At 40.1% G+C, this 12980-nt stretch overlaps 1 protein-coding gene across 4 annotated transcripts in view; it reads right to left on the bottom strand.

Moving 5' to 3' along the window:
* ebf1a (EBF transcription factor 1a) overlaps positions 1 to 12980 on the bottom strand; it is a 476793-nt gene that overhangs the window by 172002 nt on the left and 291811 nt on the right. For all 4 annotated transcript variants that reach the window (XM_072263544.1, XM_072263543.1, XM_072263545.1 and 1 more), the window contains one exon: positions 9616 to 9746. In XM_072263544.1, coding sequence (XP_072119645.1) covers positions 9616 to 9746 — 131 coding nt within the window. The remainder of the gene's footprint in view (positions 1 to 9615; positions 9747 to 12980) is intronic.

Below are 12980 nucleotides of genomic sequence, written 5' to 3'. Positions count from 1 at the left end.
ATCTCAGAATGAGGATACAGGACAAACAGCTGAGGCACTGAGGACTCCACAAACAAAGAGTTTTGATGTTTCACTCCTGAGCAAGCAGTTATGGCAGGGGACTACAGAAGTTATCAGAAGTGGGTACTTGGAAAAATTAAGAACAGAACTGAACCACTCTCTTACACAGTGGAGATTCTGCCTGTTATCATCTGGAGATGACACATCTATCAGTTGAGCAAATCAGTGTTAGATGTTAGAGAAAAGGGTGTCCAGAGCTGTAAGAACCACTTCCTGCAGTCCCAGGGTCAGCTCCTACAACTACCACAGAGGAGGACCCGGAACCTGATATTGATTCACAGCCACAAGTCTCAACTGCCAAACAGATTGATCACCTTTGTCAGGAAAGGCATTATTCTACAACAGTAAGAAATCCTCCACAATGAATAAATCTTTAGGCCTGTATTTAAAATTTACTATGCTGTGTATGTCTATATAGTAGTTGTATTATATAGTATACTGTATACAGAGATGAAAAGAGAGCAATACGTTACATATTTGAGTTAAGATACATTCCATGTCGAATTGGAGTTTATAGCTAAGCAGGGAGAGTGTTGTGTATTTAATATTTCAGTACTATTTGAGTAATATTGTAAATATATTGTTTGGTTCTTTATTTACATAATTCATTATGGGTTACATGAATGGCACCTGTCATTACGCCAGCACATCACATGTGAGCGCCTCACTAAAGGAAAAGAACTAGGTAGATCATCATCCCGGCTCCTGTATCTCTCTTTTTTTAATTTATTTTATTGAGATACAGTGCAGAACAGGCCCTTCCGGCCCTTTAAGCCACACTGCCCAGCAATCCCCCGATTTCAACAATCCCAATCATGGGACACTCTACAATAACCAATTTATCTATCAACCTGTACATCTTTGGACTGTAGGAGGAAACATGAGCACCCAGAGGAAATTCACATAGTTACAGGGAAAACATACAAACTTGTTACAGGCAGAGGCGGGAATTGAACCCTGGTCATCGCTACTGTAAAGCATTGTGCCACTATGCTTCTGTACTGCCCTACCGTGATTAGTTTCTGGCGTAACAGAGGCCTATCTGTGTGTATGAGAGGGTGGGTGGGTGCAAAAAGGGCTTGTTTTGCTATTGTTGTCTCATTTTGCCCAGTGTTGTTGTTCTGCTGAACCTTGTGGGCATGCTATGTTGACAATGGAATGTGTGGCAATATTTGTGGACTGTCACCAGCACATCCTTCGGTGTATCAATTGTTAACGTCAATGACACATTTCATTTTACAGTATGCTTCGACGTACATGTATTTAAATACATCTAAATCCGAATTTGAAACTTTCCTCAGAAAACAAACTGCGAACAGCCATTAATCAATCTGGTGACTCTCAACTGCCCTACATCTTTCTTTATAGAGGAAGACAAGACCATAAACCAATCCGGTATCCATACCCATGTCTTACTCCAGTGTCCTGGGCTCCAATTTTACTAATTACTTCTGTGGCACCTTCTCAATGGTCTTCCAAACAATCAAATATACCATATCCAATGGATACCCTAGTGACAATCTTAAAAATGTCAAGCAGATATGTCAAGCATCATTTTCCTTTTATAAACCCCTTGTTGACTTTTCCCAGTTCTATTATATTTTCAGTGCTCTATTCCCACTGCTTTAGTAATAGAGCCCTAAAACTTTTCATGCAGATGTTTGACTAACTGGTATATAGATTTGCACTTTCTCTCTCTTCTTCTTTCCCTCTCTTCTCCTTGGGTTTTACTCTGTAGGAACTTTGGAAGACCACAAGCAGTGAAGCCACTACCTCCATAGTCATCTCATTAAAGTCTTGGGAATCAGGCCATCATATCCTGGGGACATATTGAATTTCAATAACATTAATTACTGCAACATTTCTTTTGTTTTTAATGCTTATTTTTTGGTTCCACAGTCAGACCAGAATTGCTCCAGTCTTTCTGGGAGGTTTCCTGTATTTTTTTCGATGGAGACACACCCAAAATACATGCTAAATGCCTCCTCTATTTCCTTATTAAACAAAATATGGGACAGGCTGCCAGCAATAGTGGTGGATGTGGGTTTGATTTCAGCACTTAAGAGAAATTTGGGTAAGTACATCGATGGGAGGGCTAAAGTTCAGGTGCAGGTCAATGGGACTAGACTGACATGGACTAGATGGGCTGAAGGGTCAATTTGTGTGCTCCATGAATCTAAAATGATTTCTTTAGATTAGATTAGATTATGAGGACATTCAATCCTCATTTATGTCATTTAGAAATGCATGCATTAAAAAAATGATACAACGTTCCTTCCGAATGATATCACAAGAAACACAGGACAAACCAAGACTAAAACTGACAAAACCAAATAATTATAACATATAGTTACAACAGTGCAAAGCAATACCATAATTTGATAAAGAGCAGGCCATGGGCACCATTTAAAAAAAACTCTTTTATCCGAGTCTCAAAGAATCACACATTAACATTTGTTATTTTTACATTAACTACAGTGTATTTTATGTTTCTCGCATTCTGCTATCCTTTTATCCTTTCCAGTCCTGTACCCTCACAATATCAGTACTGCCCCTTCCAGTGTCAGACATGTAGCTCAATTATTGTTCTAAGTACTGAGGCTGAAGAGCTAGATATTTCTCACAGCTCAAATGGACAAACTTCGTATTCCCACACTGCAGACTTTATCAATCCCAGACACAACACTGACAAAATCGTTTTGCAAGAGAAGAAATGTGAAATTTCACACCAGTATGAAGAACCTTTACTGAAGTTAATTTGCATATCCACTTGAGATGATCTGTCACAGTTCCACAGAGTGCTGTGGAACTTCAGGGTGCTGTATTCAGCAAGTGTTTAACAGCTCAATCAGTACCAGAGAACCCCATGATCAATATCAACAAGGTAAAGACACTCATTATCAGTCTCCAAACAGCTTGCACTGCCAGATAAACAACCCCTTATTGGGTACAAATTTTTGCATAATTAAATATAAATTGAAAACTTGCCTGCTGTTTAACCTTTCCAATCCCACCTCTTGTCCATTTTAACCCTGCAGGAGTAGTTCTGTTTGCTCTTGCCATCCTGAAGATACTCAGAGCGATTGAGTCAGCATGGAAACCAAGTTGTCCGTGCCAACAGTGTAGCCCAGTGAGCCAGTCCCACCTGCCTGTGCTTGGCCCATAGCCCTTTAAACCTCTCCTATTATTGCACTGATCTAGATGCTTTTTAAATGCTACTAATGTGCCCACCCCAGCCACTATTCTAGCTGCTCCTAAATGCGCACCACCCTTTGTGAGAAGAAGCTGCCCTCGATGCTTCAATTAAATCTCTTGCCTCTGATGTTAAGCCTAAATCCTGTTGTTTTTAGCACCCCTTTCAGGGAAAAAAAGACTGTGCTTTCATACTATCTATACCCCTCGTTTTTTTTACGTTCCAAGGAATAACATTCTAGTCTATGCAATCTCTCCATATAACCCAGGTTTTCAAATCCAGGCAACACCCTGGTAAATCTTTACTGTGCTTTTTCTAGTTTAATAACATTTTTCCTACAACAGAGTGGCCAAAGCTGTACACACTATTCCTCACCAATGTTTTAAGTAACTGTAACATAACTTCCCAACTCCTATACTCAATACCCTGACTGATGAAGACCAGAATGCCGAATGCCCTCTTCACCAACTATCTACTTGTGATGCTGTGTTCAGCAAACTATCTACTTGCTCGGTCCTTCTGCCTCCTCCTCTCCTCCTTAGGTCTACGTTCACCACGGAAAGAATCATTGGGAGTCTTGCCCCAGTGCTCAGTGTTTCACATTCCAGTCTGGAGAGTGAGCAATTTCTATCCAACTACACAGAGTATTACAATTAAGGATATACCACCAAGCTCACTGGGGCATTGGACATTTACAAGCTGAGAGTTTATGTCTGTGCGTGTACAGTATGTTCATATGTCGAAGAATATGAACACACATGTTTTGTGTACTTGTGTGTGTCTGTGCTAATCCGTAACACTTTGCACCCTAGCATCATTAATGCTGTTTATTCACATTGCACTGTGCATTACATAGCATCAACTGACCCCTAGAGACTAGATACAGAAGATACAAGACAGGGTGCTGCTGGATTTGAAATGGGATGTCCTATTAGCTCACATTGTCACTTACTGTGTAACTGCAGTGTCAGATGTAAAACCCAACCTTAACAAAATCCAAAACATTGTAAACACCCAATGGGTTAGACAACATCTGCAGATCTGTGGATAGACAACAAACTTAATATATCCAGTCAGGGACCCATTATCAAAAGGGTCTCTGGAAGAATCATCAACTCTGCTTTGCTTTCCAGTGTAACAAAGTCCTAGGTTGGATCCTTGGAACACACAAAAAATGCTGGAGCCTGGTGAGTCCTATGGAAAAGAGTAAACAGTCGGCATTTCGGACCAAGATCCTTCATCAGATCAGTTTTGATGAAGGGTCTCACCCGAAACGTCGACTGTTTACTCTTTTCCATAGATGCTGCCTGGCCTGCTGAGCTCCCCCAGCGTTTTGTGTGCGTTGCTTGGATTTCCAGCATCTGCAGAATTTCTCTTGTTTGTGATTGGATCCTTGGATTTATTTTCAAGAAATCGATGTTTATGTCATCAGGTTGGAGGCTACCGAAAAGGAATATGAAGTATTGCTTCTCCGACCTGAGTGTGGCCTGATCGTGACCGTACAGGAGGCATGCCAGTATGGGAATGAAAAATTGAACTGAAATTGGTGGTCACCGGGAGATCCTGCCTTTTGTAACTGACGGAACTGAAGTCGCTGTTAAATTGACAACAAAACAATTCAGTTCTTCTCTTGGTGACACATGTGCGAAAATGTCATTCGAATTATAATAGTTTACCAGCTGAACAATACTTATTAACAGGGACAATTAGGGGAATGTGTAAATAATCAGCACTCATGCCCGATTTAATGAAAAACAAGCTCTGCTTTGCATAAATCTCATATCTGAGTCAAGGCCAATAAAGGCTTGCCAGTACTTAGAGGCTCCAGTTGCAGGGCGTTATAATCTGAAACCCTTCCAGAATCTGAGGGGTTATGGAGGTCACCTTTAAAATAAATAATACAAAATCTGATCTATCCCTCACTGCTTACGCTGAGGATATTAAGCCATTCAAGTTTCTCTTTTGTTAACATATGGCGCTGGGTGGGCCCCAGGCTTAGGAACGAGAGGTGAATTTTGCCAGTCTGAGATTTACAAGAATGGCCAGAGGGTGTCATTCAAATGGAAATTGTTGCCATATGTCCACCTCAATCAGCCCAGGGGGTGGTCAGCAGGATACAGAGTCTGAAACAGAAATATGGGGAGAGTGAAGAAAAGAGGTGAGACAGAAGTACTTAGAGAAAGAGAGAGGGACACATACACACAGACGGAGAGAGAAAGACCAACAGAGAGACAAGCAGGGCTGACTGAGACAGAGACATAAAGAAAGAATGAAAGAGAATGCCAACAGAGAGAATGCAGACAGACAGAGAGAGCAGGAGATAGTGAAACAGGGGGAAACAGAGAGATAGCATAAAAGAGACTTTGGGGACAGACAGAGAGATAGGTGGAGAAAGAAAGAGAGAGAGGGAGAGGGAGAGAGAGAGCTGGGGAGAGACAGAAAGGGAGCAATAGAAACCAAACGCAGAAATCAAGAGAAGTAGTAAAAGAGAGAATGGGGACAGATATTTAGAGCGAGGGACTGACAGACAGACAAACAGAAAGATAGATTGCAAAGGTACATCTGTTTCAGTCATTTAATGATACTGAAATACTAATCCATGCCTTTATATCGAAGAAACTAGATTACTACGATGCATTTTTTACTGGCCTTGCGAAGCAATATATTTACAAACTTCAACTCATTCAGAACATCACTGCTAGACTTTTAATTAAAACCAGGATAAGGGAACATATCACTCCCATCCTAACTACTCTGCATTGGCTTCCTAGATCTTTAAGAAATGATTTGAAATTTCTCCTACTTGTTTTTAAAGCTCTCAATGGTCTGTGACCGAAGTGCACGACTGAGCTGCTGCATTTTATATTCCTGCTCAAGCTTTCAAGTTTTCTTATGCCGGTCTCTCAAATTTAAACAATTTCCCTCAAATGATAATTGGTAGGTCAGCTTTTTTGAACTACACTCCTAAACTGTGGAACTCAATATCTAAAACTATAAGGGATGCAGACTCAGTTGACACTTTTAAACACCAGTTCAAAACCTATTTATTTAACTTTGCTTTTAACTAACATCTTTTTGTCTTTTATATCATGTTTACACTTTATCCCATTGTAAAGCACTTTGAACAACATTATCTGTATGCAAAGTGCTCTATAAGTAAGTTATTATTATTATTATTGTATTTTTATTTTTTCTCTGCTCAAGCTGGTAAAATCTGAGGTGGGGGCATAGCCAAGCACACTTATTTCTCAATTGCTAGGAATTTTCGAACTATTTTAGTGGTGTTTAGTATTGTGGCTTTCTGAAGAATTTTGCAAATATTGTTGTGTGGCCTAATTGTGTATTGCTATTGTGTAGTGACTTGGGATGACATCAATTGTAGATATTACTATTGGGACAATGTATACCTTCTTCATGTTGCATAGCCTTACAATTCAGTATGTTTCTGGTGTTTTTCACTTACTGATTTCTGTATGTTATGTGTGTTTGGATTGGCCATATCTATTAAGTAAGTTGTTCTTGCTTGTTTTTCCTGTATATTGCATCTAGATTGTTATTATGGAATGTCCTATCCATAATAATGGATTGGTTGTAATGTAAACTAAAACTGGATCAGGCTGGTATTTATAGTAAGGTATGGTTGTTACTATTATTATTATAATATAGGGAGAGAAGTGGAGGGAGATAGCAAAAGGAGGATTATGTCAGAAATACTGGGAGAGAGTAGTAAGTGGAAAGAATTACAGAGAGAGAGAGAGAGAGTAAGAAATGAAACCAAGAGCGAGAGCTAAGGGAGGTTGGTATATGGTCAAGACAGCGGCGGGAAAAGGGCTCTGCCTTCAGATTTCTGAACTATCCATGAACCCATAAACACTACGTTGTTATTCCTTTTTTCTGCGCTATTTATTTATTTTACTAATTTATAGAATTTTATGTTTTTGCAAAGAAAACAAAACAAATTTCACGTCATACTGTATGTCAGTGGTAATAAATTTAGTTCTGATTCTGATCCCCAGATGGCCAGGAGACAGTGCGATTGGTCTCAGGTGTCAGACAGAGAAAGGATAACAAAGGCAAAAATGTAAAAAGTGAAAGAGTTAACTGGAAGAAATAAAAGGAAAACAGGAGAGAGAAAAATGGGGAGCGACAACAAGAAAGATGGTCTAGACTGCATGCAAGTGATCAGATGAAACTGTTGCCTGATCCCAAAAGTAGGATAGGAAATAGGGCAGATATTACAAACCGTCTGATGTTGATGTGATACTGGCCCAGTATGGCAATTGTATTTTCTCAAGGAAGTTCAGGTTGGTATTATCAGAGATGTGAAATTGGTGAGACAATCTGCAGAAACGTTCCCTTGCTCATTTGCTGAAGTACATCTGGCAACTGCACTCTCTGGAACTTTTGTCACTTGAATGAAACCCGCAAACAATCCTGTCTTGCTGTCTATAAGTTGACTCACTCTATGAATGGCTAAAGCTCACTGTGTCAAATGACCAGAATTCTGGGGCTCACCAATAGACAGCTGCAAAGATCAAAGTCCACATGTAAAAAGAGTTTCAGGATCACATGCCCAATGGGAACATTTATTTACTAATCCAACATACTTACAGCTACATCAGGAATACCAACCAATCATATATGGAGAATGCTAATGCAATTAATTTGTATTCCAATATCAATACTAACGTTGCTTCACTCTTCAGACACTACCACATCTTTGGCATTTCTGCTCTTCAGGTACAATACAGGGGTGCAAGTACACTTCTCAGCCACCCAGTGAGAACATGTCATGAGAAAGACAATGGCAGGGTATCCAATACCTTAGCCCCCTATGCTTCATAGGACCAAACCTAAGAACCTGCCTAGATTACCTAGCCCAACACTTCAACTGGAAGATGGATACCCTGCAATTAAATCCATTGTTCATATCTGGCTGATTTTACTGTATTCTATGACCCAAAGCAACAAAGTTGGATGTTATGGTCAAAACTCATTTGTACACTCAGTCTTGTATTGTGAATCACAAATTATGCTCATTACACATAAGATGTTAGGACAATTGCTAACAGTTGAGCTGCCTGATATTCTTCCTCCATTTCAAGGAGAGAATCATTCCTCCAATAAATCTTGGCATTGTTTGCCCAAGTCTGCTATTATGGTAACAAAGAATATTATGAAGTTTAATCCGACTGGCTGCCAAGTGTTTTGTGTTACTGTTATGCTGGTAATGGTTTCTGAATGCATTCATGTCTTAAATTAAGCTCTCCCAAAGGTTCAGTTTGAAAATAAATTCTCCAGTGTCTGTGCTAAGTCAGTTCATCTAAACTGGCATAAGGCAGGGGAAATGGAATTAACAGTGGGATGGTGTAAGTGAGGAGGAGTGGTAAAAGTAAACAACCATCTTTCCGTCTGATTGCTGTGATCTCTGAGGACAGACAAAGACAGGATCAGTATTAGTTATGATATCAAATAGTTTTACTGACATTCAAACCTATGCTCACATATTTGAAGGTTATGAGCTGTCACATGTGAAATTACACCAGCTAAAGCTGATGACTTTAAAAGTGGGAGAATTTATGTGGTGTATATGTGTAAGTTACTTTGGGGTAGAAATTTAAACTCTGTCATGACCACTGAGTGCATCTGCTTCCAAGGGTCAATTCCACAGTTGACCTGAAGTATTCACCCGTCTATGACTATATCACTCGTTTAGAGCTCACAGCCATGGATACCATGCCTGTCAAGCTATCATGGCAAACATGTCAAGTGAAATACTTCACCCAGCTCTGAAAATAACTCCATCTGGTAGGTGTTGGAGGTTTGGACTAATTGGATCGCTGTCTCTGACAGGCAACAAAGTCACGAGGGCCATGTAAGCTCCTGCTCGAATGCGTCTTTCAATCACTTTAAAATAATCCTTGGAAAATACGGAGAGAGAATGGAATGATCGGCTCTGGTACATTCCTCTGTGTGCATAACCCTTTCAACACCCGAGATAGTGTCTAGTCTGCTCTAACCATCTTGTTTTACTTCCATGCCAGTATCCACCTGACCTTTCTGCTAATTTCCAGAAAATATTTGACAAGGCTCAGGAGGTTAACAAAAAGCAGAGTGTGGAAACGACTACGAAGCAGGGACGGTGAGAGAAAGTGAGGAAAGGTGAGGAAGAGTGCTGGACTAGAAAGGATGTGCATGAGGGAGAAAGAGAAATAGGGTGGGGCAGAGAGAAAAAGAGAAAAGAGAAAGAAAGGGAGAAGCAAATGGGAAGAGAGAGAGACAGAGAGTGGAAAATGGAAACAAAATGGAACAAGATCAATGATTATTGTTAAATTATCAGTGCATGCACTTCCTTCACGTACCTCACTCCAGACCAGCATGGTGCCAAATATGACTTGTAATCCATCAAAGAAATTATCTCCGATAATGATAACGGTAGCCCCTCCAGTGGTCCAACCTTCACTGGGACTGATGGCTTTGATGCAAGGTGTGGCTGTTGAAAGCAGAAAAATGGAAAGAAATAAAGTCAAGAATTAAGGGGAAAAATGTCTGAGAGTTTTCACCAATTCGTAAACCAATGTTCATGAAAATGTGCAACACTCTAATGATGTAAGGAATCCTACTGGGTTCAGTTCCGGTGCTTTAGTAACTCACTGTATTTGAGTTGAGGCAGAAGATTTAAATGCTTAAACCTTGACAAATAATAGTCATGAATTAACATTCATTCCATTATCAGTGGAAATTCCTTCAGAAAGCTGAGATAAAATTCTGCCCTTCAATGCAAATCAAATAAATATTACATATCTATTAATGCAAATATGCAATTTCACTCTAAAGGATGTTTGCTTTATTGGATGTAAAACCAATCTGAAATACGATTCAGAAAAGCTTCCTTAATTTTCGAAGGGGTAAAATGTGTTAGTCTGCAGTCAAACACAGAAAAGAAGACAGCATGGAAAGCTGTTAAACACTATGGTTGGGGAGGTGGGAGTGGGGGGCTATGGGCAATAATTAGAAGAGAGCCTGGAGTGGGAGGGGAAAGTGGTGTGAAAAGTGAGTGAGAAATTTTGGCTTTCAGTTTTAGCAGTCTCTATGCGGTCTTGCAGTGGTATTTGAGGCTGCACAGATGGATGGAAATTACGATGGGATTTAGAATTCGTTTGGTAGCAAGTCAGGCAAGGAGACATAAGAATGGTCTTGTCCTGAAATATACCTGTCCATTTCCTTCCATGGATGCCACCTGACCTGCTGAATTCCCTCTGATTGCAATACAGGGCTTCTCACAGGAGAGATTGTATGCACAGGGACATGGTGCATTCCAGCATCTGCAGATGCTTGCGTCTCCTGAGAGCAATTGTACCCTGGCAAGGGACAAGTGATCAAGGGTGGCCAAAACAAACATTTCAGATCAAAAAGGAAGTGCAAAACCAGCTTTCTGTTCACAGTTATATTCCACAGTTTCATTCCACAGACTATTGGGTCCAATCTACTATAATAAAACATAAAATAGTGAAAACATTCAGCAGGCCAGGCAGTATCTGTGCAGGAAGAAACAGTCAACATTTCCAGTCTGAGGTCATTCGTTAGAAGTTCATATTAGATGAAATGTCCCTGAACTGAAATCTTCCCTCTATTTCTCTTTCTACTGATGCTGCCTGCCCTGATGAGTGTTTCCAACATTTTCTATTTTATTTCAGATATCAATCATCTGGATTTTTTTTGTGTGTTTGGTCTTCCATCTGGATTGCAAGCCTTGATCTTTCCAATATGCCAGCCTTTACAGTTCTCAGTCTTCAAACCATTTGCTCACATCACACCCATTCCCCACCAGCTCTCTTGTTCCAATGATTGGATTAGAGTCACACACCGATATGGATCTACAGTTTGTTTATTTCCTGGAACAAGGGCTTGTTTACACAGAAAATTAGTATTGGTGGACAGAAGACCATAATTCTACACTTAACTATGCTTCGACATCACCTCATAAAGAGTTGGGGAAACTTACATGTGAATAGGCTGTTTTTCAATAAACATGAACACTGAAAAAATGCCCAGATGACAATCAGCTATTTCTAAGAAGTACAGACTTTGGAGAGGACAAGATATATAGTAGATAAACCTAAGCTAGTTGTGAAAGCTGACACCATTGATCAGCCACCTGCTTTTCATGCCACTTTGATTTTGATTTCTTAGAACTTCATATTTGGGCAACGTGCCAAGATGGTGGCCAATTTTATCACATCCGGTGAAGCCATTTATCTAATGGAGACACCATACTCTTTCCAGTTAATTAAATTCAAATATCTAACATATAAATTATTGAATACAGTGAACTGGTAATTCAAAGGCAAATGTCTTTGTTCATTGGAAATACCTTTTTCTCTTCGCAGCTAATGTACTGGGAGTGTCATTGGAATTAGCATAGTATCCTTTTAGATTTGTTTTACGGGAACTTAAAAAGAATCATTGGCAAAACTATCATCCCTTACCAACCTTCCCTCTAATATTTTTTACAGCTGAGTGAAACAACCATTGCTCTGAGAAGGAAATTTTTACACCACCTGAAAACAGTGCAGCACTTCATATTAACATATAAAAGACAATAGTTCAGTTGCTGTGCGGCCATGCAGCTTGGAGGGAACAGTGTCCTAAATGCCATCAACTCTTCAGACCAATGCAGGGCATCATGTGTTCTGACTCACTAACTCATTGACTTGTTTTAACTAGAATTTGTTAAGTGACTAGTTTGGTCATTGTTTTCCTTGCATTTTTGTGCTATTTATTTATTTATTTGAATGTGGGTTCATAGTGCATCCTGTTATGAATTTACTGAATTTTGATTTTGATATGCATGAGGTTCCCATACTATATGCACTACTGAAGTTTGTCAAGACTTCGCTGAGTTCTGAATTTGCATTCTGAGTGAATTAATGCTCTGTGTACTCTGGCCCTCTCAAGTGAGTACACTCTGAGTCATTCATTACTCATCCGTTACGTTCTTCAAATAAATCTTCATTGTTACTTTCTACCTTCGACTCTCAAGTTTACTCCGTACCTGGGTTAATTTGCCTGAAGAGCACATTGCACTCAATTGTCCTTAAGAAGGTGCTGACAAGCCACTTTCTTGATCCACTGCAGTCCTTCTGGCTTTTGAGTAGGGAATTCCAGGATTTTAGACCCAGTAAGGATGGCGGAGAAGATATATTTCCAAGTCGGAAAGGAGTGCATTTAGGAAAGGAAGCTGCAAGTGGTGCTGTCCCTTTGAAAATGCTGCTCTTCTCCTTCTGGGTGTAGAGCTTGAGGGTTTAAGCAGTAAGATGGTGAAAGAAACGAATGTTTAGGGCGGTTGATTAGATGTCAGCCAAGTGGCGCTGCTTTGTCCCGTCTCATGTTAAGCTTCTTGAGAGATGTTGAGGCTGCACTCATCTGGCATGCAAAGGCAGAAACCTCCAGCCTCCTAACTTGAGACTTAAAGGTGATGGAGGGCAGAGTTAGGAGGGAGTCACTCATCACAGGATACCTTGTCTCTAGTGTACATTTGCAACCATAGTATTTATGTAGGTGGTCCAGCTGAGTTCTGGGTCAATTGTGACCCCAGGATATCAATGGCAGGGAACAGACCATGACACTCCTTCACCATTACTGGGTGAAAACATTGGAACCCTCTCCCTAACAGCATTGTGGGTGCACCCAGACCTCAAGAAGGTAGCTCACCACTATCTTGTCA

The sequence above is a fragment of the Mobula birostris genome, chromosome 7 (assembly GCF_030028105.1).
Source record: "Mobula birostris isolate sMobBir1 chromosome 7, sMobBir1.hap1, whole genome shotgun sequence".
Lineage (NCBI taxonomy): Eukaryota > Metazoa > Chordata > Chondrichthyes > Myliobatiformes > Myliobatidae > Mobula > Mobula birostris.
This window is presented reverse-complemented; position numbering and strand designations above follow the sequence as displayed.